Genomic DNA, 27,113 nt, shown 5'->3' with positions numbered 1-27,113 from the left:
CACGATATCTTGACGCGGTATCGATAGAAAATTAACAACAATTTACCAATTATGGGACATCTAATATACTCAGCTCAGACATTTCAAATCAACATTTTCTAAGTCAAACTTGTTGTTTAACATCTGACATCTCACATTAGTAATAAGCATCTATCATTATAATATCAATAGGATGTCAAGTCTTACCATTAACCTCATTTAATTAAGTTTAGTATCGTTTATAGAATACGGAGGTACGTAAGACTCAGTAGGTACTATGGATTGCAAATTTTGACAAATCCAGATCAAATTTTTAACGAGCCGCAGTGGTCACCGTTTTAAAGATTTTCCATTAGTCCCCGAACATTTTTGAGTTTTTCTTACTATCTACTTTAATGGTGACAAAATATCGACGTTCGTTACCGTTCTCTCATAGTGTGTATATCACGGTTAAAATAGATTTTTTTCACACAGCCGTAACCATGTTATATTTTAATGGCAATAAAAATGAAATGAAGTTGTCCTAAACGAATTAATGCCACGACAGCAAATTTCAAGGACCATTCAATTGCGTGCGATTGTTATAAAGCAGATGTGTTTGCGCAAATCTGTATTCTTGCACACTTTTGTAGTCTCAAGGGACAAGAATTAAGAATATGACTTGAGCTAACAGAGATCAGAAGAAGGATCAAGATTGCCAACATTCCAACTCTAGAAAGGTTTTGGATATTTCCTAACAAAAAAAGGATTTCATTAGCCCGATCGGTTATTTAAAAGGCCGCATTTGCAACAAACCGGAATTAAAAGTTAATTTACGGCTTTTAAATTTTAAAAATAGATATCTTGTTAATCTAATCTCCAGGTGTTAAGTGTGATCATAATATTGTGTTTTTATTGTTTAACATTTCCTTTTGCAAAAAAATTCAACGTAAATATTATTATTCAGCCGTCAGTCGCCAAGAATTCTTCAAAAAACAAGTATCGAGTTACTGCACTTCGATTCTCTGCTCAGTTTTCGCGCACGTTGTTTACTCGAGGAAAATTTATTGCTTTTTCACTAAGTATTCCGATGGTAAATTTAGGATACATAATAAATACGCCTCTCAGACAAATAAACGATAATGCTTTGATAAATTGATATTGTTATATTGCTTTACATAATATTGGATGTATTTACGATCGGAGGTGATGCTTTTGTGGATAGAAAACGTATTAGGTCTCAATCGAAAGGGCGCTGAAAAGCGACGTAACGATGCTGGTTTTTTTAGTGCTTTTCTATTTATGCTACGTTATATTCAGCGGTGAAAATAAAGTATGAGTCGGAATCAAAACAGTTTATTGAACGCTTTGAATGGATTTAGTTTTGCTTCCGCTCTTGGAACATGTGATTATGGCACTCTTTTTGTTATGTAATGATTGTGTATCCTTGAATTATTTATATCTTGTGATCGTTGGTTCTGTTGGTTCATTGGCTGGCTTATGAAGTCGCAGATACCGATGTACTGGATTCAAACTCTGCGTTTGATCATTGAATAATTATTGTATATTTTGTCCAATATTTTGTTTGCAGTGTGAATACTCTCGTCCCTCTGACGTCTAGCCGTTGTTTCTATATCTGAACTCTTTTTGATTACAAGTATCAGGAGAATACACTCAGATGGATATGTCCACAGACTTGGCCCTTCTAATATATCCTGCACACTACCGAAATCGGTTACCGGTATCGGTACCGAGATCAGAAATAATGTTTTTTTAAAAAGCCGATTCAAAGTCTAATCTTATCACGTATATTAAATTTTCGACGCCGAGGTAGAAAGAAAAAATGAAGTATTTTAATGAAGAAAGTAGATTGAAAACTCATACCGTGGAGACTGAGCGGAGCGACATTAGTGTCAGTCGCGACTGTCACATGTACCGAAAATTTTAAACGCTCATTAATATTTGTATTTAAGCGTTTCTGATGTGAAGAAAGCAAGCGTTGTGTTTTAAGAGTGTGAAATAAAACTTCTTGAAGCTTGAATTTTTATGGTTCTTATGTCTTTTTTGTAATTTTTTTCTTATGTTTCTTCATTATCATTCGTTTTATTTTGACGATTGTCATATGTTACTCAAATTCAAAAAGCTTTTTTGAATATATAATCATTACCTTTACTTATTGACTGTCTTAGTGTGTTATTTGTTGATTAGAAAATCATCTCAGAAAGAAATTCAGCGGTCCTTCTTCATATTGCTTGCTTAACGATTGTTTTTACATTCTCATTTTTCATATTTCTATTCGAAACGGCACGGGCGCGAACATTTATTTGCCAATGTGTGTTATCATCTAAGAAGTCATTAGTTTTATAATATCCTTTAATACACAAACGATCTTTAATGACTTTATTTAATTTTTTTTTAGTTTTACCATCGATTCGATTCTCCACAAAAAGAGATCCGAACTTAGCTCTACAGTATGATATAATCGAAGCGAATTGCCACAGATAACCTATACACCAGAGTTTATGCCACAGATTATGTATCAGACGGTGTGTCTCATATATAATCTGTGACATAAAGGCGGGATTCCTCAGCTATAGAGCGACAGCTTACTATTTTATAATGCCAAATTCACTGCTAGGCTAAGAATATGGGTTTAGGCTTATTACATCACGCTGCGCCAATCTCGGTTAGTGGATACGCCGAGCACTAGGTGAATTATAAACAAATTAAGCACATGAAAATTCATTGATGCTTGCCTGGGTTGAACCCGAATCATCAGTTAAGATTCACGCTTTGTAACCAATGGGCCATCTCGGTTTAAATATATCAAACAACAAATAACTACGTAAATAATATATTTATTTTAATATAAACACAATAAATATTGTAATATAAATTTAAATAACAATCTGATAGTGGTCATAGTGAAATATCAACATTATTAAATTAACGAATCTTAAATAAAAATCATAGTAACGGTGTAAATCTAAAATGATTTTTATCTCCGCGTAAAGAAAGCCGCGTGTAACGTAATGTTCTAGAAGATAAACTGTGACAGCACTGAGAGCATTGTGACACGAAAATAATAGAAACAGCTAAACGAAATGAAAATAAACATAAAAATCAAGGAGATTTAATTTAGAATGATTTGTTGTTTCATTTCGATTTGAGTTAATCTAAATATAATCTCTGTTATAACTGACTAGTACCTACATTGTTTCGGGATATTTCGAGATGGTCTATAACGACGCGTTACAAAACTGAAAAACTATTTGCGAATATCACACGCTGAATTAAGAAAAGTAACGTGATTAATAATTACAGAATTTCTTTTAATTCAGTTACAGTATATTATGTAGATACTTTTTTGTAGATAAACTAGCTGTGCCCGCGACTTCGTGTGCGTTTGAATATAACAAAAATATATTGTTTAGTTCGCAGATTTCACTAAACTTTATTAATTCTGTATTAGGCAGCTTTTGTGATATCAAGTCGTTACTGGGAGGCAGCCGACGTGACGGCGGAGTGATTGTATGAGCGAAGGCTGCGCGCGGTACTGAACAATATTTGGATATTGCAACGTGACTGTATTATTATTTCATATATAGTTCTAAAATAAAAATAGCCTAAGTTACTCCTTTTTTCATCAGCTATCTGCCAGTGAAAGTTCCGTCAAAATCGGCCCAGCCGTTCCAAAGATTAGCCGCATACATACATTTGCATTTAGTAAAAAGCGGTTATTTTAATATTACAAACAGATACTCTAGTTTTATTATATCTATTATAGAAGATTATAAGTTTGTACCTGACTGATACGAAGTCCACTAACTAACCACACACGGCACACAAGTTTTTTTTTGTTATAGGTAAACTACGCCATTTGCTGAGTGATCACTGTCCATACATATTGACGCTGTATGAAATTTTAACCATAATTCGCTAGCCAAGGTTGGTGGCTGAGATGTTATGTCATTTGTGCCTGTAGCACTGGCTACCCAAACCAAACCGTAACACAATAATACTAAGTATTGCTGCTTGGCGGTAGAATATATGCTGAGTGGGTGGTACGTATCCAGACCGACTTGCACAAAGACTTTCTGTTCATTGAATCCTACAATCGCGCGAAACTTCAATAACAAACAAAACAAATGTTAGCACTTGATAACTTAGTAGTGCTTGAGCTGTTTTATAGTATAAATCAAAGTCGCTTTCCGCTGTCTGTCCCTATGTATCCTTAGATCTTTAAAATTACATAACGGATTTTGATGCGGTTTTTATTATAGACAGATTGAATCCAGAGGAAGGTTTATATGTATTATACATGCACAATATAGTAGAGAAACACTGATAATTAATTTTAGGTATATCCAAAGATATATCGTAAATAAACACTTTTTTTGCGCTTACATTGCAAATGCTGGCTCAACCCTACGAGATAGATCAAAATAATGTACTACAGTATTGTACACCTTAAAAGGGTCTTCAAAAAAGTCCTGAATGGTATATGTCTATCTCTTAATGATAGCCCACACCAACTACATCCTTTATTTACGAGAAATAATGGCTTATTTTCGAAGCGATTTTAAGCAATACAGCATTAATCCTTATCCAATTAAGTACCTTAAATACATTGTACATTTAATATAGATCAATATGGCTATTACAGAATGTCATTTAAATGAATATTTTCGAAGATATTACAGATTTAAAACTATATGTATTGTCTAACGACTGAAAAACGGTGTACGTTGTAAGATATTCTGTAGTATATGTACATATTTAGTGGCAGCATTGCACCCGCGCGAAGCCGGGGCGGGTCGCTAGTATAAGATTAATTGATAGTGCGCCAGAAGGTATGTATGAGTAGGGTCTATGCCGGAAGACTGCAGTAATATAATACAGTTAAAATCGAATTCAGCGTAACTTAAATATTCTCTAACTATATTGTGTGGACAGTTCGTTCTCAATCTAAACACGTGTAATGTGTTTGATACTAAACAGCGCTCAATAAGAATTCGTTAGCGACGTCTCACTGTTTTATTATGAATATTTAAGATGAGTTTTTTGTAGGAATAATCAAAACAACATGTGTGCCGATCGTTTGCTTTGAAACACGCAAATAAGTAAAATTAATTAGTTTATGAAAACTCGCTCCGGACGTAACACCCACTTGAAGTGATTTGAACAAGGCCGTATCCTCTGCCGTATATTATTTTTATTAATTATTATATTTTATTTCTCGGGCCACTACTGAGAAATTGAAACGTTATAATAAACTATTCACACATTAATTTTAATAAAAGAAAAGTAAAATGATAAATGTTCCCGTTTATTTTGCTTACAACTACAAAGCAACTGCCAGATACATAATATTTTTTTTATAAGGCAGGCAGAGGCCGGGGGCAGCCTTCCATTTCTTACATTGCCAATATACCACCGTTACACTGGCTGCGTCACCCTTCTAGCCCGAACAAGACAATATAAAATATTACTCTTTAACGGTCGAACGTTTGCCGGGTGGGTGGAACCTAACCAGAACGGCTTGCACAACGCCCTCACATCAAGTAAACTGTGCTTAGCATTATAAAATAATAAAGACAAAAGTATTCTTATAACTAAATTATAAAGCAACTGTTCCAATGCGTCTAAAAATATACCGACTTTAAAGTAAAGAAATTTATTAAGAAAATCTGTTGTTTAAGATGATATTTATAAAGTTGTGCAATTTCGTTTTATCTAACAAAATATTTGTAAGCTTAACCCAAACTTCATAACCGACCAAGTTGTCACTAAGACGAGATATTCTATCTTTTATCTTTACAAACAAAATAAATAAGACGATCGAATATACTGTTAAAATTATTTATGACCTCAGTATTGTATGTTCGTATAGATGTTAATGTATTAATTAGAATGTCATACTAAAACTATAAAACACGTAGAACAGATATATTCTTATGATATACTAAAAGACTATAATGATTTTTATATAATTTATACTTCCTTCAGACACTCGGCAGCTGATTCAAGGTAATCCAGACCGATAGTGTGAGCTGGCAGAGCTTCGCTGTCAGGTTCGCCGTGGGCGATGTAATCGGTCTTTATTAAAATATCTGCCACTACGCATAACGTGATTCACTATTCTATACGCGTTAGAGATTATAACACATCAATTTAATTTATATATTTTTTTATTGGTTGTAAGAAGACAGATGAGCAAATGGACCACCAGATGGATAGTCGTTACTCGTAATCATAAGTATTGGCATTGGAAGGTGCCTTATTTGACATTGCCAAGACTTTGCCATGGACGTATAAGTAAATTAGACTCATGCATTAATTTGCCTTTTTAATCGAACTCAAGAAATAAATATCTCATTGAGAGTTTTCACTCTTACCGATAAGATATTTTTTCTTATAAAAATGTTTTATTTTTTTATTCATAATTAAAATTTAATTTACATAATGCAATTAAATTAAATAATTATATACCTGTGATAGTAATTGATATATTTATTAGTACAGTCACGTTAAATTTTTCAATAGACTTTTATTTACAGACATACATTAAATGTATAAAACATTTACTTAAAAATTCAAAACGGGTCTGAATAAAATAACTTTTATTTATTGGTATTTATTAATGGAACTTAAACAATTATATAATATGTACTTAATTATTTTTATAACACAGCCGATATAATACTGTGTTATAAAAATAAAATCTTAATAATGTATACAAATTTCTGCAATAATTTTCATTTCTTACTTTGACCACGCTTCTTTTACCAAAGTTCATTCACTAATCGTTCAGTAAAAACTGTGAACAACCTTTGAACGCTCTATTTTCATGATATCATCTATGTTTAACATGTTGTGCAATAAAGTATTTATAAATAAATAAAATCCAGTTGCAATGTATTTGCTTAAGACGACTCATATGTGATTGTTCTACAAAAGATTTACGCTCTAACGGTCTCTAGCTACTCGTAGTCTAGTAGACGTAATAAAATAGATTTCATAATAAATTACTAACACTTAGTCTGTGGTCATTTAAAGATGTGGGAATAACCACAGATTATATCTAATTTTCATTACAGGCCACTGTCGCAAACACTTTTAAGATAACGGCGCGGTGGTATGTGCTATATTTAGAATAAACGCGATTTACCGCGCAAATTCCGATACACACTCGATGTGCTACAACATAAGCCGATCTAGAAGAACGTGCGAAACTTTTTCAACACTACTAAGTCTCTTGTTGAAGTTAATCTTCTGATCCGTCCCGAGAATTCTAAACCTATGAGCTCGTTTTATGTGTATCGTAAATATTATGAAAACATTCCAGTAGCTTTTACTCTGGATAAATCAGAAATAGCACTAGAAAGACAAAGTCATGGTCAAGTACATAATGTTTAATTATGATCGCCTCGTTGGTCCAGTGACTAGTTAATATGACCGGCCCGAGGTCCTGGGTTCAAAACCGTCATTGGGTTAATCTGTCATATACGTTCACTCCTATAAATTTGCATACACACTACAAGAAGTATAACTTCAAAAATACATCTTCGCTCTAACTTACATGGTAATCAATCGAACTGTGTCGAATATATGTCTTTAAAAATATACTAATTTGTATCCTTTTTAAAGGCTTCTATAACTACAGCTTCTATAACTATAACAACAACTTTAAATTTGGACCTATAATTATTGTTTTAATATTGATAAATAATCAGTGTTTAATCGTTTTTATAAATCAGAAGAAAAAATGAGATTTAAATAAAGACTTTTTTTCGCAAATAGTTACCCCTAACACCTCTTAACGGGAATACGTCGAATTACCAATAACCCTGTATATAATTGTTATTATATTATATAAGTTAGATTATAGATTGGTGGTAGGGCTTTGAGCATGCCCGTCTGAGTATCACATATCATAAATTCTACTGCCAAACGGCAATATTTAATTTTAGTTAATTGTTGTGTCCGGTGCACCGGTGTAACTACAGGCTTTGAGAAATGGTTAATATTTCTCACATTGTAGAAGTGGCTTTTTTACTTTCAAAAGTTTATAAGAATAATACTCGATTTGAAAATGTCTTAATAAAAATTAAATCATTTAAACAAAGTGCACAATATAGTCATAGACAAAAATCAATAATAATGTCGCTTAGAGCTCAAGAAATAAATAATGTCCTAATTTGTTAAAAAAAATCGCTGTTTTGCACAACTGTCAGTTTCTGTCACTCGCTGTCATTAAATCAGTTGTGGACAAGTGACCGTAACTCTAAAACTCAGTATCGGTCAGTCTAATGGTATACATATACATATGTGTGAACACGATAGAAATAAGCGCATTAACATACCAATGATGATTCAAAATCTGTCACGAGACGTAATATCAACCATTTGCACATCGCAAATTCAAATTAAATGATTGACATCATGTTGTTACGTTGGCAACACATTAAATCCACCATCGTAATTATTTCCCTGAACTACAGACGTGGTTCCTGCATTCCAATCGGATTTGTTTGTCCAAAGTCTGGCTCAGTATAAACACAAATAGATGTAATTTTTCTGTCCGTATGTCTACGAACACCAATCACAGACAACACAGATATGTTTGATTGACCCTGGTTTAACATTATTCTTGGAACTGATTGTATCATTCGTCTCGCGGCTTGGTATCCCGAGGTCCTGGGTTCAAGCCCCAAATTGGGCCGATAAAAATTCTCAGTGAAAGCCTGGAATCTGCAAGTCACAATTCCAATTGTGTGGACTCTGTTAGTTGTGCGCCTGTGCTCTTCTCGGATTTGTCGTCCCTTCTGATCATCAAAGTGAGAGAACAGAGTGGACCTGTGTTTGCACACATATTGTAGGCTGTAATATGTCCTGCGTAGTGTCCCGGTCTGTTTTCAAATTGGTCGCAATGGCCGAAGTAGGTTAGTATGATATTATTTCTATATTTTTTATCCTTCGAAAAAAATCTCCAATTTTTTCAACGAGTATTAAAATATCAGGTATACGTGCTATCTTTCATGAGGATAACATTTATTGTTGTTGATATTTTAATAACTAATGAATAAATATTGGTTATGTTGAAAATATCCACCAATTCTGACATCGTCCCGCAATCTTGGGAACTTTACTGTATTAATTCAATTTAATTACTCTAAAAAATTATAAATTATAATATATCCTGCAATAAAATCAACGAATTTTGTATAACGTTGGCAACGTGTATTTTAAGTAATTTCACTTTTGATTATATTTTTCAAATTAATAGCTTGTATATCTCTCAGGCAGATTAAATAGTGCTACAATGTTATATATAAATGAATAATATCATTGTATTGTCACATTTAAATATTTTGATTGAAGAACTTAACTAATATGAAGGATACGACCAAAGCAAGGGTGACAGTGATGTTCTGCTGTTGTTGTTGCCTTTGATTTTACAAACTTACTTAATAATATCAGCGAGCACTTAATTCTAAATTTATCTTTTCAATATTATTAGTTAGTATATGTATGTAATATCTAAGAAATATACGAATACTGTAAATGTCAAAAAATCGAAAGTATATTATGACTAAAACACAATGGCACTGCAAGATCAATGCAATCAATTTTTTCATACACCGACAACCGTCTCTTGTGCCCATTCTCATACTGGCTAACTCAATTTACACAAGGGAAAATATGTTTTAATGGGGGAATAAATTGAAATTGGGTAGTACCCAAACGGACTATTCCTAAGCCTTACTACCGGTATATTTTCCAGCTTTTACTTTTTTTAAATGGAGGTATTTGATATGTTCATATCCTCTTGTTCGATTTCAACGGCGACCATTCTACTGTCTGACTAGCCAACTGCGCAGGAGACCATACTGCGCAGGACATAACAGTGCACATATGTTTGCAAATACAAGTAGACTCTCTATTTTCTTACTCTTATTAACTAAAAGTTTTAAGAAATCTTCAGCTTTTATTAGCCAGACACGGTATTTAAGCCCAGGACCTCAGGATCTGGTCATTACACATTCGAGACAGTTAAGATCATATTGAAGTAAACTCCACTCAAAAATATTTGGTATTTCGTAAACAAATAATTCGAACCAATACGATCCACTCTCATCGGACGATTCCGCATAATCCAAAACAACTATCAAAATAAATCGAATGCGTTACAGATAAATATCTAACATTTCGATTCCACATAAAACTTCACGAGTGCCAAGTGTCTGAAGAGAGACTGTTAAAATTATAAACCACCTACATTTACATTTGTAATCAGAAATAATCTCTTAAGAAACTCATCAAAACTGAGATCATGTGATTGGGTTCAAGCGACATTTTCGATCCGCCGTTGCCAAGTATTAAACAATATACAGAGTGTTTTGATTCTTTGGGCACGTGTGACATCACCACATGACATATTTTAAGTACCTATGTTGGACTGTAAACGTGATTTGTAATAATAAATTGGACGTATCTTATGGAATAGTTTTATAATCGGCTTATATATTTCTATTAATATAACAGTTACATTTATTGCTGCAAAATTCTGAATGACTACCGAACTAAGACAGCGTATATTCCATATATGATGTCGTTTAAAGTCGACAAACATTTCAGTCCGCTGTATAAGATCGTAATGTCACACGGGCGGCGTCGGGTGACGTCACGGCGCGTCACGCTTGCGTAACGGACGGACTACGTATATATTTAAAGGCGGTCATTTGCAAATAGCACATGTCTTGCATGTGTCAATGTATTTATAGAAGCACTCGAGTAGGTCACCTGTGGCTACATTTTTAGCTTCATTAGCGTTTACAGGAATCCTTGTTCTCTATTTATAAAGCTATACAAGCTCGTTGCAAACATAAAGACAAACATCATCTATTAAGCCAATTTATATTCCTATATCCTATTCTATATGAACATATTTAATGATAACAAAATTAACTGAACGAACAATGTTAAATTTGTCAATGCCACAGTGTTCATTGATTCACCAATAATGATTACAATTATATTATTTGACTGAAAAAGACAACGCTTCCGTGGACAATTTACAAGAAATATTCACATCGCAAGTATTTCGGAACTAGGACTTACCATTATTAAAAATAAAACAGTACTATTACAAAACATAAAATTATATACAAGCAGTAACAGACACATGAAAATACAGTGGTGCTCATCCGTGTTTGACCCCGCAATCATCGGACTCACGCGTTCTAATCACTGGACCATCTCGGCTATTTTCTTAAAACTTTATAAAACATTTCAAATTCAATTATATAAATACTGTTAATCATAAAGATTGAGTCAACACGTCATAACATTAACACCCCGAAAGATAAACTTATCCGACCAGTCACTGTGAAACTTGTCAAAGTTGTAAAACCAATTTGAAATGAGTAACAGCCGGCAATAACGTGGATTTGACGACACTAGACTCAAATTATTAAAATCGTATAAATCTCATTATTAAGATAAAATGGTGACTGGCATTCGACCAAATTTCACAACCGTTGATGGCTTGATCTTAGCTTTGGTGAATATTGGCGTATAGATGGACATCTTATTTTAGGTTGCCTGATTAATATTAAGTGATTGGAAGGATATTAGAAGCTGATACTATAGCCCAAAAAATACGACTTTAGATGGAAGAAAGGAATAATTTTTGAAAGACTTAATCGTTTCTCCGTTTAATAAAAGTTAGCCTTCGTTCATTGTACCAAAAAATAATCTGTAGCGTTTTATAAATAAAATATATTATTTATTTAAATAAACAAAGTCAGAGACAATATTTCATATTATATTTGTTGTGTTCATTTTGTCATTCTTAAATTGTTTTTATGTAAGCTTTTCACGAGTCTTTTTATCTCAATAGTTTTAGACCGGAAATTTCGATCAGGTCGCACTTTGCGTTTTATAGGTTTTAAGAAATTAAAGGTTGACATATTTAATGTGTTTAAACACTTTTTTACAATGTGACGAAATATCATAAAAATGTAATTGTAATATAAATGAATATATTATAAATAATGATGGATGTATACCTGTTTGATATTTTAAAATACTCTAATACTATTTGTTTAAGGTTTTGTACTATTCGTTTTATTTTAACTTGCCGTCAGCTGGCGCTGCAGTTCATCAACGTCTATACATCATTTAACCGATTTTTATACATCTTAAATGGATCTACTACAGAAAAAGTTTAATAAATAATATATCGTCAATTTAAATGCTTACCTTCAGGTATCTTGATAGTGGTTCCGAGGTTGAGCTGCTGCAACCTTGCTAGCGCTGCTTGTTGCAGCGCGCGTCTCTCAACCTCGGTGAGGGTGAGCAGGGATGTATCAGCCAGCCGAACGCACCGCCCACTGCCGTCTGCCCAGCAACAACTGCCCTGCACAACGCGTCACGTCACCACACCGGAATATGATATTATTGGGCCGTTATGAATAATTTAACTGACCCAATGTATTATTACGTAAAATAAACTGTTTTTTTTTTTATTTCAAATTGGAAAATGGGCCACATGACGGTGAGTGTTTTCCACTGCCCATATAAATTGGTACAATAACAGTATATTAATCATTCCTCATATCACCAATGCGCCACCAACATTGATAACTAAGATGTCCTTGTGCTTATAGTTACACTGGCTCACTCACCCTTCAAACCGGAACACATCACTACTAAGTATTGCCATTTGAGGGTAGATTACGTTTCATGTGGTGCCCTACCCAGGCGGGCTTAGACAAAGATTTACAACCAAGTAAAGGTAACATAAGTAATAATAATATATGTCATTACAATCCTAACATTATAATTCGTTTTCTGATCTCTCAATGCTCCATTGCTCTAATGAAGGTTCTTTGGAAGTACAAGGATACAACTGTGGCAGAATAACACATGTATTAGCCTACTTGAATAAAGCGTATTTTGAGTTTAATTTAATTACTACATTATGATCAGTTTTATGTGATTAATAAAATTTGTGTCAATGAAACTTTGAGCAAATCCTTTGCGTTGATAGATTTGAAATAAACATTAATGGCTTAATTCAAAATGTTTATTCATCGTAGCGAGAAACATCGAATCTGAATTATTGATTGCCTAAAAATTTAGTACCGGCTAAGGAAACACCTCAGATCTGAAAAGAACCGGCGCAAGAAACTCGATGGTATAATTTTTTTTTAAATCAAATTCTTACGTTGATTTGAATTACTAATTATTTGAAGTAAATCTAGAAGCACCCGTTTCATTTCTGTTAGCTCTGTATGTCTGTCTGTCTATAATGCTTTTACGGCTAAACAAACAACTAAATGGGTTTATAAAAACGCAATATAGCAATGTTTTGTTTTTCTGTGTTCTCTTTTAAATGATGAGTGAGGAGTATAAATACAGAATCAAAAGACAAAACATATTTTATGCCTTGTTTTGCACTGAATTCAGTGTTTAGCAAGAGGAATATATTCTTACAGAGTTGGTGGCTACGAACAAAGCTTGCTATTTGCTCACCTGCCTTCCCATAATTAACGAATATGACTTCAGAACTATTTTTAATTATACTTATTTAGAGTTTTCTATCAAATATAGTTATACTATCTCATTATATATGAAACAATTTAAAATGATTTCAGTTCGAATGCTGATCTAACAGAAATTATAACGCGATATATCGAAATGATTACGTTAGACTCGCCTACCTAACGTGAAATAGCTTCTTAACTGCCACTTCGAGTGTTTAATATTTTTTCAAACAATTTCGGATCAAAGGAGTAACAGTTAGTAATAAACAAACAAGGTGCGAAGCAGTTATCGTTACCAGACCATCATTAATGTCACGACAGTGTAGCATTTTGCATAAATATCGAAGACTTAAGAATCTTACAGTTTACGTTTTTCTGCTGCGATCGTTGAATCAGACTTCATTTCTTCAGGAGTATTCAACTTTATTAATAAAATATATATAAAAGCGAAATACCACTCACTGATTAATCACGAAATCTCAGAAACTATGACGCCTACAAACTTGAAATTTGGCAGGTAGGTTCCGAATAGGATGTCATCATCATCCGCTAAGGAATTTCGGAATTTACGAAACTCCACCCCAAAGGGTGTAAAGAATTGGAAGTTTGTGTTTTACAAATTTCGCGCGGGTAAAGCCACAGGTTCAGCTAATACGTTTATATGAATTGTGCCTCCGATTTTTATCCACTGGCGTTGCGTGGCCTTATCCTTATCCGTCTAATACATCCTTTTTACGTCTGTTAATAATTTTCTGGCACTCGAAAAAATACAAGAACAATTTCTTTAAAAACTCTTAATTTAATGAATAGCAGTTTCGCTCACACGATGTAATTGTGAATATTCAACCGATATATCAAATGAAAATGCAACAATAAGTTTGTCGTGTTTGACGAGTAAAAACTTTAAACTGTTGCCTTTAGGAATTTATTAATTAGGTTCTGCTATTCTAACTAATATTATATATGCGAAGAGATTTTGTTTACTTATCGATTTGTTACGCTTATGCATTTTCACTAATCAAACGAACATTATATTTTACTTACACGTTGTTAGGAGTACAGAAAAAGACCTTGCACCTGATCGAACACATGACCTATCAGGCAACCTAAGCCGTGAGCAGACACTATTTATTATCTGAAAAAATATTTTAGTGGCCATTTTCAGTGTTCATGTGTTAGTTAATGAACAGTTTTTGTTTGTCCGCTGTATGACCGGACCATCGGCTTTGAAAAGCCAATCAATGTTACTACAATATTTTCAGTTGTACATCACGAAGTAGTTGGAGCAGATCAAAATAGTCAATCTTTGCAGTATATTTTAACTTTTTTTTTCTCAAATACTATAAATTCAAGTAGGCTTCTTATAAGCTTTTTGGCAACTTCAGTACTTAATTAAAAGTGGCAGCTTTCACACCTCCTTGGATTATAGATTCTATAAAGAAGAACTGGCACGGAACTCAATATATTACTGGTTTAATATGAATTTAAGGCAAATTAATATACGCCAATAAAGAACCCTACATATGCGCAAAACAATAAAATTAGAGATTTAGTAATGGTGTGGGTGGTAGGTATAAATGGAAATGGGGACTAATCCTCGCCTTTGTCATGACTAGGCATATCATGGACAGTGGTACTGTAAAAAATATTAATCATTTCTCATATTGCCAATGCGTCACCAACCTTGGACTAAGATATTAATTCCCTTATGCTGTACTTACACTGACTCATTTACACTTTAAACCGGAACATAACAGTGCTAAGTATTGCTGTTTAGTTGGTGGTACCTATCCAGACGGGCTTGCCCAAAGCCCAATATTGTTTTGATACTTTATACTTTTTTCTGTGTGTACATCTTACAAATAAAAATAAACAGGCATAGGCGTCTTACAAATAAAAATAAACAGAAAATATTTTTTAATTAAATAATGTTAAACCCAAGAATAAAAATACAACCCTGTAAAGCATTAATGCAAGACAGTAACTAAACATATATTAACAATTCATACAAAAAACAAAATAGCAATTGTTTGAATGAAGTGTACTTCATTAGGTTATTACTCGTTTTACGCAAATACCTAATTGCTATCTTATTACGACAATATATATAATTCATAATTAATCTTATGAGTTTTTCTTCCCTTAAGGCATGCCGGTTAGCAACCTTAACGAAAATCTTAAGTGTTTTTATTTCTTGTTTTTTGATAGTTACAGGGCCGGACCGTAAGTTTAGGGGGCCCTGAGCTAACACTACTTACGGGCCCACCTAAGACATATCTGAACGTAGACTTTAATTAAATTAATTGAACGTGTTTGATTAATTGTAGGACTCGCAGGGCTGCAAACCATACGATCTGTTTAATTTAATAAAGTTATGGATTCTTTCGCATTATCGTCTATTTTTGACTTTGACTTGACTTAGCAAGGGGCCCCTTGAATTCACGGGCCCCTGGACTGAAGCCCAAAAAGCCATATGGTAAAACCGGCCCTGCATAGTTAACTATATTTCTAAACCATAAGGAGTAGGCACTTATTTGAATCGCAACAATAATAGTTTAAAATGTAAATGAAACAGTTAAGGTGTCGACTGGAATCTTTAACACGCAGAAAGACCAGAGTTCAGTTATGTTAACTGCCGTTTATTGGGATAAAGAAAAAATACTCTAAAGGAAGGAGTTCTGTTGATATTTTGTGAAACGTTTAAATATAAAGGTTATTTGTTATGTTTTTTTTTTGTTATACCTACTTTCTGTGAATTTCAATAAATAATTTAAAAAATATATGATATATCTATCAATTTAAATAATTTTAAAATTCGAATATTTAATTTTTGAATGGATAAAATATTACTGACAATAGAATGTCACTGAAAGTCCAATGAAAAAACGATGTGAGTCAGTTCGAGTGATATATATGTTATGTCTGAAAACGAGCCCACACAGTTTCAGTGGAGCGGATCGATGCAGCGTGTATCGCTATTTTAAATGTAATTATTCAAATTACATTTGTGTTGTCAAGGGCTTTTAATGTAAAGAAAAGTTCAAAGGGAAAATGAGAAAATAGGAACATTTGTTTCATGTCTTACAGATGGACAGCGACACGAAATAAATAATTAATTGTAGGTAATTTCCAGCTCAGTAAGCTGAGACAGGATACAGGTCAGTAACCTCTAATGGTACACCATATGAGAATGGTCTGTGGGTGATCGTGTACTTGCTTGCCGGCCATCAGAAACAACTGACTTGATGATGATGCCATTTAAATTATAGTCCCGAGTATTTTTTATTCATTCTCTAACTAATGTAGTAGACAATACATTACATACGGTAGCTTAAAATTCAATACTGTAACATTATTAAATAAAGAATATTTTGATATTTGACTGTATGCTATGGTACAGTCTCCGAGAAGAGGATAGGGCATGGCCTAAAACTTCGTCCTCGCTTAGTGGAATTGATAAAGAAAATAATTCGCTTTGAAATCGTATAGGTTTGAAGACGAATACTTGTCCTCCGAACATATTTACCAGGGTGTGGCAAAAAATCCCTGTGAAAGATAGCAGTCGGAAAGAATGTTTGATAGCACACCTTGGGAATGAAACGATCGCCTCCTGGCTGTTTCTATTCATATACAATTATGTATGTAATTCATCTGACAAAAAAAAAAAGACCCGCTGAGTATCTTCCGCCGGTTCTTCTCAGGTCAGGGTGTTCCCTTTTCCGAACCGGTGGTAGTGTTTAATTTGACCATCAATAAGAAAGTGTAATGCTTCTATGTTGAATAAAGGAATTTGAGTTTGAGTTTGAGTTTGATCAGATCCGAATGCATATGGAACATTGCCGATAAGGTTGAGATCAAGACGTGTTCCTCGGGTGAGGAGCAACTAAACTAGTTTATATAATTGTCGTCGATTACGAATAATTAGTAATTCAGTTGAGTTTGTTGTATCTGTGGGATGTAAACGCCGTGACGTAATGAGTCAAGTAGTCGGAATCGTTTGAAGGGGCAACTGTCACATTTTTGAATGCTTTTGAAAGCGGCGAGTCGGAAGCTAAATTTTACTATTAAGAGCGATACAATACCTATACCTTCCAAACGGGACCGTTGGTTCACGCAACTCTGATAGTTATAATATACCTACTTTATAATTTGTGATTGTTTATCACCTACATAAAATACAAGAATTGTCATATTGTATCGTTGTGGTTAATTGCCTGAGACCTAAGTCATGAACCCTGTACCAGAAGCTCCTACCGATGAAGGGCGTGCCGCTGGTCTATCGCAGTCGCCGTCGTACTTTTCATATAACCATGTTTATTGGTCTTGATTTATTTCAGTTTAAATAATAATTTATTAAGCATAATATACAGTATCACAAAAAAAAAAAAAGTATTAATCAAAAAGTTTTGCCCATTTATACTTTTCTTTTTTAATTTGTTGTTTATTTAAAAATAAAATTAGTAAAACAACGCATAAAACGTCAAGATACTCATAGTTGCTATTTTAATATATTATGGGAAAACTATAATAACTATCCATAGGTAATGTAACTTGTTAGTTTATCAAAATCAAAATATTCTTTATTGAAGTTGGCTCATACAACCACTTTTAAATATTCATGTTAGTGTTGGATTAAATGTAAAACTACCACCGGTTCGGAAAGTAGATTCTACAGAGAAGAACCGGCAAGAAACTTAGTAGTTACTCTTTTCCACCATTTTAATTACAGAGTATGTCAGTAAAGTAGAATTGTTTTTTTATATATGTCCTGCCTATAATCAAGAAAATCTATGACGGTCGTATTCTTACACTGAATAAGGATGTCTTGGGCTTGATATCTATTAAATAAGGCTTGCAATGAGACTATGAATATGCAAATAGGAGTGCTTTGAAATTAAACATTTTCGGCCTTATCTTAAATGTTTTAAGGCTTTCTTTCGAATTATTATTAAATGAAACCAAAAGAGATAAATCAGTATTTTTTTTAAATTAAATAGTTATAAATAATAGTTTCTAAGTAAGTAATAAGTGTCTAAAGATAAATCGTATTTTTTAAGGTTCCGTACCTAAAGGGTAAAACAGAACCCTACTGCTTAAAATCCGCTGTCAGTCCATCTATCCGTCTGTCACCAGGCTCTATCTCATGAACCGTGAAACCTTGATTAAAACAGGGCGGTATGGAGCCATACAACAGACATGATTTTTTTGTCGATTTTATAGATAATGGTACCGAAACCCTTCGTTTGAGAGTCCGACTCGCACTTGGCTGGTTTTTTATTTATATGCTCCATAAATTATATAACGCCTCGATCGTTAGAGGTTTTTTTTTGGGAACCACTCTTTTGGGAAACAGGTTGTGAAACATTGTTAGTAACAATATTGCCTGAGTTTATTGTTAGATTACAATAAGATATTCAGTCGTAAGTCTTTAAGTTGAATGGGTCACCTGATGGTAAGTGGTCACCACCGCCCATAGACATTAGCGCTGTAAGAAATATAACCATTCCTTACATCGTCAATACATCACTAACCACCACCACCTGGGAAGATGAGAAGTTATATATCCCTTGTGCAGTTACACTGGCTCACTCAATGTTCAAACTGGAACACAACAATACTAAGCTGCTTGGCAACAATATTGTTAGCTACCCAGACGGGCTTGCACATAACCCTACTACCAAGTGAAATATTGCTTTGTTTACTAAATTGTGAAATATTCCTGGTTTAAAGTTTAGTAAAATTAAAAAAAAAATTGACATATTTTGAGTTTATGCCTTTTTTAAATTGAGAGTTTATTTGGGTGACCTATATACACCCCGTATACGACTAAAAGTTTAACTCCCACGTGTATGTTTTAAATAAGAGTAATTATCTCTATCAGAATAGATATCTGACTGAAGATGCTTAGAAATAAATGATTTCTGAATCTCGCGTAAGCATCAAGTAATAATATTTTTTTCAAAAGTACTATTTATTTATTTTCGTTAGAATCCTCATACCGAACGGATGGTAACGTTTAACTACTCAAAAGTACCAGTAGAAGTTTATTTAAATAAAAATATTTGATTCGATATGAACTATCAATAGTGAGATATTAGACATATTTTAAGGCCATAACAAGCATTAGCATTAGCAACCTGTAAATTTCCCACTGCTTGACTAAGGCCTCCTCTCCTTCTGAGGAGAAGGTTTGGAGCATGTTCCACCACGCTGTTCCAATGCGGGTTGGTGGAATACACATGTGGCAGAATTTCGTTGAAATTAGACACATGCCGGTTTCCTCACGATGTTTTCCTTCACCGTCGAGCACGAGATGAATTATAAACACAAATTAAGCTCATGAAAATTCACTGGTGCTTGCCTGGGTTTGAACCCAAAATCATCGGTTAAAATGCACGCGTTCTAACCACTGGGCCATCTCGGCTCGGGCAATGACAAAACGCATATCAATAAATAAAACCGAAGTGAGTGACTAGTCCGCAACTAAGTCGTGTTATATTTTCCTCGCCTCTCACGCAATCAAGACGAGATAGTCATCTCATTAACAATTGAGTTATAGTTGAAATGAGAAAACTGTGATAAAAGATAAACTATTTGGACAACATCAAAGTCAACCCATAACATATATTATATTTCTAAACATCTATAAAGCTTGTGACTAAATATTTTGCCTATTGGACTTTAGAAAATGTTAATAAACTCCATGATATATTTGTTTCTATTTATTTTTTGTGATATTAAAAAAGTAATGATTGGAGTAGAATTTGTATTTAATAATATGTTTATACAAGAAATGTTACAAGGTCACTACAAACTTTGAAAAAATGATAAAGACTGATATTCAAGCTAATGTTTCAAATTATTTAATGATATTCCGGTGGTAAGAACACGTAGATCTTAAGCAAAGATTTTAGGTTTGAACCACGGACTAGTAATTTGAACGGAGTTTTCAAGTGCATTATTTGTGTTATCTCGTTTAGAATTGACCACTTGTTGACCAATCCGTATTGGAGAAAAGTGTAAGTTAAGTAAATTCCAACCCCCTCCACGAGGTAAGGAGGCCTTAACCCAATTTTTGAATATTTACAACATACAAATACTATTTAAGCATTTTTCTGGTTCAACACGTTTTGTACAGACTTAATGTCATTTAGTTATTTATATAAAGTATATGTCAATTTAGATTTAATATTATTTATTTAGTAATTAGTATTTTCAAGATTATCCAGGAATAATATAATTGCTATAACATCAAATAACAGCACACGCAAGTGTGTAGTACTGTGATTGTGTTTATTAAACGTACAAAGAACAGATCTTGTCATGAATACATCTAAAATAATCATTTACTTTTTTTTAAATACAAATACAGTCATATTAATAGCAAATTAACAAAATAACATTCGACTTTTACTGCAATCTCTACCAGTTCCAAGTAATGTTTTAAAAGTGAATTTATTTGCGCTCTAGAAAGTGTAATTTGTGTAGAATTATGGACTGTGTAGCTTAGCGAAGCGCGAACAGAACTATGTGGATCTAACGTTTAAATAGTTTTGAGGTTACCAGATATTGCAACGCGTGAGTGTTTATTTTTTAGGCCAAAATATATACTTCTAAACACCCCGACTGACTTTGTACTTGTTAGTACGGGAAAGTATCGTGTTTACCTCATATTATTAGTATTTTTACATACATAGATAAGCGGACGAGAAAACGGTCTACTAACGCACATAGACAGTGGCGTTGATAAAAAATATTAACCATTCCTTACATTGCCACTGCTCCACTAACCTTGGGAACTAAGATGTTATGTCCCTCTTGCCAGTATTTACACTGGTTCAGTCACTCGTCAAATCGTAACACAACAATACCAAGTACAGCTGTTTGGCGGTAGAATATCTGATGAGTAGGTGATACCTACCCAGAAAAGCTTGCACAAAGCCCTACCAACAAGTAACATATTATAAACAATAACCATTCAGCGATACTGAGTGAGTAAACATGCGATCATTGACCATACATAAGCGTAAACTAATAAAGTTAGGGCCATGAAATTTGGTGAGTAGAATCGTTTTATTGGGTAGACAGTAAACACCCACTAAGGAATTTTGAAAATTCTACCCCTAAGAAGGTGAAATAGGGGTTGAAAGTTTGTATGGAAGTCCGTCATTTTTTAAGTTACAAACATGAACTATTTTTGAGCTACTGGTTAAAAATGAATAGACACGTATTTAAGCTTATCTGAATATTCTACCCTAATATATATACAGAGAGGTCATAAATTAAAGTAATCTGTTACATACTCTATTTAACTCCCACGCGAGCAAAGCCGCGGGCAACAGCTATTTAATTATAAAGATACACGCATCAAAATTGCGTATCACCGTAAGTCGGTTGTTAACATTAAACGAGTAATTTACGAAGGGAATTCGTACAGAATCGCACGGTAGGTGTCATAATTTTCCATATCAAACTAACTTCCATATAAGCAAAAACCTGTTTATTTGCTTATATATTATAATATAATATGTATTAGAATAATAGAATACGGAGTAAAAATTACAACAATATTTAAGAATATTAATACAATGATGTTATCGGTATCTGTCATAATTCAGAACATTATGAATTATACAAGCATAATTAAAATGTAAATAAAACCTTATGAAACATTTACATTCAGATGCGATCAACACAACATTTTGAATATTGTTTGTCAGTGTGTTTATATCACATCACTCGTGGATTCAAGTGAATCTCAATTCAACTGCTCAATAAATAAATAGCCTGTAAACGTGTCACCGTAGAGCTAGGATCTCCTCTCCTTTTAAGTAGATATACTAACATGTGTCAAATTCACTCATATAATCCAACAGTTAGGGAACAATGACTTCTCTCGCTTTACGCGGAGGAGTGTGATACTACTAACCTCCGAAGACCTGATCTCGTTCTATATATATTTAATGCCTAAACCCTGTATTTGAGCACAGGATCTAAGCGTTTGTAGTCTTACGAACTAGCCACTAGACCTACGAGGCTGCTGCGTGCAAACATTTAGTTAGCAATAGCAACCGTCTTACAACTTTAACAGATACTCAGAACACAGAATAGTTCATAAGTCCATAATTAACACATTCTATTTATATTTTAAATATAGTTATAAAAAAATTTAAACTTTACTCAATTTAATTGCACAGTAATTGGTTATTAAAATAAACCGCGTAATTGCCTTTTCAGTTATTTACTCATAAGTGCTCAGACACTGAGGCAGTGTAAACAAGCAGCTATCAGCTGGATCTAGACTCGCCTAACACGTGTATCTTCCTACGTGAGTGATAAATAGAGCTACCAAATGCTCTTCGCAATGATGAATATTAGAAATACCGAGAGAAAGATTAATTCAATTTATAATATTAAATATTTGAATCATTTTTACGTATACTAGCTGGGCATACAATTTTAATGACTTGCCTACAATTTACTTTAAATATCGACGATAAATATGTAAATGGCCCAGTGATTAGAATTCGTGTATCTTATACGAAGACTGCCAGTTGAAACCCGGGCAAGCATCTATTTTTTATGTGTTTATAATTAATTCCTGCTCAGCAGTGAATAAAATGTGTCGAAAAAATCAGCATTAACGTGGTGAAATAAAATTCATGACCTTAGCCCAGCTGGGACATTTACAAGATCTAACTTCTAAAGACAGTATGCCACTTTCAGAGTACAGTTTTTAGGTTTTTCTATATTTGTTACATATATTATTATATATTGGATCCTAGCATAACTATAAACCATGTCAACAAAGCCAATATATTGCGTGAATACGACTTCAGCCGCTCAAGCTGAACTAACTATATGAAATGGAGCTTATGCTCTCATATAGTTCTAGTAGTGAGTCTCATATATTATTGTGAGTTAATGATTATTCATTATATATATAAAGAGAGACAGAGTACAGTTAATTACAAAGACTAATTACTCCTCTTACTCGACTACAAAGACTAAGTAGCTCTTATTTTACAACGTAATCCCAAAAAAATTCTCAATTATAATATTTAAAAAAAAAAAAAACTTCAATTTCGTAATAGCATCTTCATTTAAATTACTTTAACTGAAATAATTATGTAACAGTTTATTGTATTACTCAATAGAAACATAAATTTACTTGGTGGTAGGGCTTCGAGCAAGCCCGGCTGGGTGGTACCACCCGTTCATCATATATTATACCGCCAGACAGCAATACATAGTATTGTTGTGTTCCAGTTTGAAGGGTGATTGATACCAGTTTAACTACAGACACAAGGGACTTAACACCTTAGTTCTAAAGCAAGTGGCATATTAGGGTTATGAGGAATGATTAACATTTCTTACAGTAGGTACTATGGGCAATAGTAATTACGAGCAATTGGCCCCGTACGCCAGTCCACCTACCAACGACATAATCAAAAAAATAATAATATAGTAAATAGAAAGGTATCTTTCCATGACGACCATTAGTGGTGATCATGGAAACAATTCTGATGACTGACTGTTTGTGTGAATGAGGATAGCTCCGTCTCATATCACAGAGGCAATGTTAAAAGTCGCAAGCAATGATAAAGCAAAGAGAATTGGTGCGAAACACATTTTTAAATACAAATAACACCCTGTTTTTTGGCGATTTAATAGTAGGCCCATTATTTGTCCAGAGAATCAATTTGTATCGAATTATATGCTTTTTTAATATTCTATAACATGCCAGTCAACGCTTTTTATTTCTAATTAATAAGGAGTAAAATGTCTGTTAAAGTAATTATATCGTCGCGTGATCAACTATCTATTAATTGTTCCGAAAAATATAACACTTACACTTTATAAATTAAGTCTCAATTAAAAATAAAATCATTAAGATAATATCAAATTAGTATAGAAGTAAAAGATTAAAGTACGATAAAAATAAGTTAATCTGCGTAAAGGAACTATTTAACTTATTAAATTGCCCTGTAAGGCTACAAGCCTACGTAACGCAACGCTACGAAGGGCTACGTGTGCTACGGATTTCGTGATGACACTCCTAATGTTAACCTTAAAAAGCGTTGAACGAATTTGCTCACTCACAAAATTTTCATTGGAAAATTCAACACATTCCTTTGTTGTATAAAAGTTAAATTATACGCCACAACAAATCAGTTTGTCAAACAAAATAAATAAATATTGCTACTATTTTACAAAAAAATAATAATAAATAGACGTGTAATTATTCTCATACATTTGGTATTTAGGCTACGTGTTGAAAGATGAGTGTTTGTGTCGCGAAATTTTTCAACAGTGTTCATTTTTTTGGATGGCGTTCTTTAAAATTAGTGTAAAATTAGTCATCAATACCTAATCATGCTCCCAAACAAAACAGTATAATATTATGACAATTAAAATATATAAATGTATTACATAGTTATGTCTATATCGTTAGAGTTTTAATAGAATGCATTGCGACTGACCTGAGGAGTCCAGGCGGCTGCAACGCGACTGGAAGACCGGCTTCGGGTGCGCCACAGACGCTTGCTGACGCTCTGCACAACGCTGCTTGAAGACCGCGACTTCTGCATGCCACCTGCAGGGGGAGCCACTGTTGTTGCATTTCTACCCAATAGGGTTGACAAAAACGAGTGTGACTGAGATGGTGACGGTGGCGAAGTAGGTGTCGAAGCCACTGAAGCAAATTGCAAATCTCTGTACGTCAAAATCCATCCTTCCTCTGTTTGGCAGCCCTTGTTAGGCCCATCATCATCCACGTCTCCGGGCTGACGAGGTTTGATATTCCGTAAATTTTTGTCGTAATTAATACGCTTGAAGCGATCAGTCTTTTCGGCATCTACACTCTTTTTTCGCGCCATTCTCAAGTATCGCTTGATTGTGTCGCTTACTGACTGCGAGACATCGTCATGGTCGACGCTAGATCGGCGTCGCGGCCGCCTTTCCGGCGGCGGGCTCGTCGGACTAGTAGGAACCGTAGCAGCTTCCAATTTTTCCTTGTAAGCGCGTTCCAACTCCTGTAAAACATCTTCTGAAATAGGAAGAGTCTGCGTACCGACATCCACAAGTTTATCTTCCAACGATTCACCGAAAACCTCAATAAGTGGCGGAGGAGACATCGGTGGCGTTTGTAAATAGTCCTCATCATTGAACCTCGAACCACCAACACCTCGACCTCGAAACACAGAACGCGAGTTCGTCGCACTGAACCCGCTGAACGGTCCAAATCCGGGCGACCCACCACCGCCTCTACCCCCGCGATATGGCTTAGTTTTACGAAGATCATTATATAGTTTTTTTAACAAATTCCTATCATTTAACAAATCTTGCACTGTATTGTCTCTATTAGATGTACGATGATAGTACCTTCCAAGATTCTCGTGCAGTATTCTCTGTGCAGGATCACTATCGGACTCAGTGGGCCCGCGCTCCGACTGACGTTTGAGGTAATTTCGCAACGCGTGCAAAAGTTCCTCGGATTCGGATAGCCGCGGCGGCCCTTTATCGTCCTCAATTTTCAGGTACTTGCGTAGTAAATCAACTAACACTCCATCATCGTCTTCTGAACGCACTGAACGAGAAGATGTATTTTTGAATGCATTATTGAATATCGCACTAGATGACGAAAACCCAGAGGAGGGCGGAGAAGGCGGCGGCGCCGCGAAGAAATCTCGCCTAAGCTTCGCTAAGTCAAAGCGGCCACCCGATGTGTGCGGAATAAAGAGTTCGGTGGGTCTCGCGGGTGGCGGAGGTACGTCATCGGATGGTGAGCGTGCTCGCACCGAACCGCCGCGGGCTCTTTTTTTACGGCGTGGCCTCGCTAGTACGCCAGGATAAGAGCTCTTCCGCCACAGTAAAAAGCGCGGCTCCCTCTGACAAACCTCCTGAAAATAGGCTTCGATACGAGGAACATCCTCAGCACGATTCTGTGCTCCATCCGGGATCAGCCGTCGACCGGCATCGGACATGTACTTCCAGGTCTTGCGCGTAAGCAGCCATCGCTCACGCGGCTTGTCCCGGCGGCGCACGGTCTTGGTCATGGAGTCGGCGAGGTCGAGGCGCGCGGGGCGGCGGCGCTCCATGCCGGCGTCAGGGGCGCGCGCGGGTCCCTCGCCGCATCTCTCGGCCTCGGCGCGCGCACCTGCCCGCGCGAAACTGAACGTTCCTCCGCACCGTTCGAAATATTATGCGCCGAAATAGACGTCCGGTAATAGAGCGGCCGTGAACTGAATATAGGGTGCGCTCGAGCGGCGGCGCTCGGCTCGGCGCGGCGCGGACTGCGCGCTGCGTAAACAAACGGGCGCCCACGCCGTCCGAAGCGCCGCTCCACCCGATCTCCCTCTTGCGCCTGCGCCGGCTGCGGGCTTTCTTGACCTATGCGGTGACAGACCCCATAACCTCAATAGTGCCATTAGTTATAAGTGCCGCTTATATTACAGTTGATAAGTGTTTGGTTTTCCTTCAATTTATCAAATTATGATTTGATAAATAAATATATGTTTATAATGATAAATTAAATTATAGATTTAATTCGAGTGATTCACGTAAATATAATGACTTAGTGATATGCGCGAAGTGTTACAA

The 27,113-nt window shown here is 34.8% G+C and overlaps 1 protein-coding gene across 2 annotated transcripts in view; it reads right to left on the bottom strand.

The window, feature by feature from the left end:
• LOC113402264 (rho GTPase-activating protein 6-like) overlaps window positions 1-26,781 on the bottom strand; it is a 46,518-nt gene extending 19,737 nt beyond the window's left edge. Inside the window, exons 1-2 of one of the 2 annotated variants that reach the window (XM_026642457.2) lie at window positions 24,995-26,781; window positions 12,226-12,382 (exon numbers count right to left, since the gene is read on the bottom strand). In XM_026642457.2, coding sequence (XP_026498242.2) covers window positions 12,226-12,382; window positions 24,995-26,611 — 1,774 coding nt within the window. In that variant the 5' untranslated portion in view covers window positions 26,612-26,781. The remainder of the gene's footprint in view (window positions 1-12,225; window positions 12,383-24,994) is intronic. The other variant, XM_026642458.2, reaches the window with a different exon arrangement.
• Between the last annotated feature and the right edge of the window lie 332 nt (window positions 26,782-27,113).

Source organism: Vanessa tameamea, chromosome 22 (assembly GCF_037043105.1).
Source record: "Vanessa tameamea isolate UH-Manoa-2023 chromosome 22, ilVanTame1 primary haplotype, whole genome shotgun sequence".
NCBI lineage: Eukaryota > Metazoa > Arthropoda > Insecta > Lepidoptera > Nymphalidae > Vanessa > Vanessa tameamea.
Note: the sequence above shows the minus strand (reverse complement) of the source record. Positions and strands in the feature narration are given on the sequence as shown.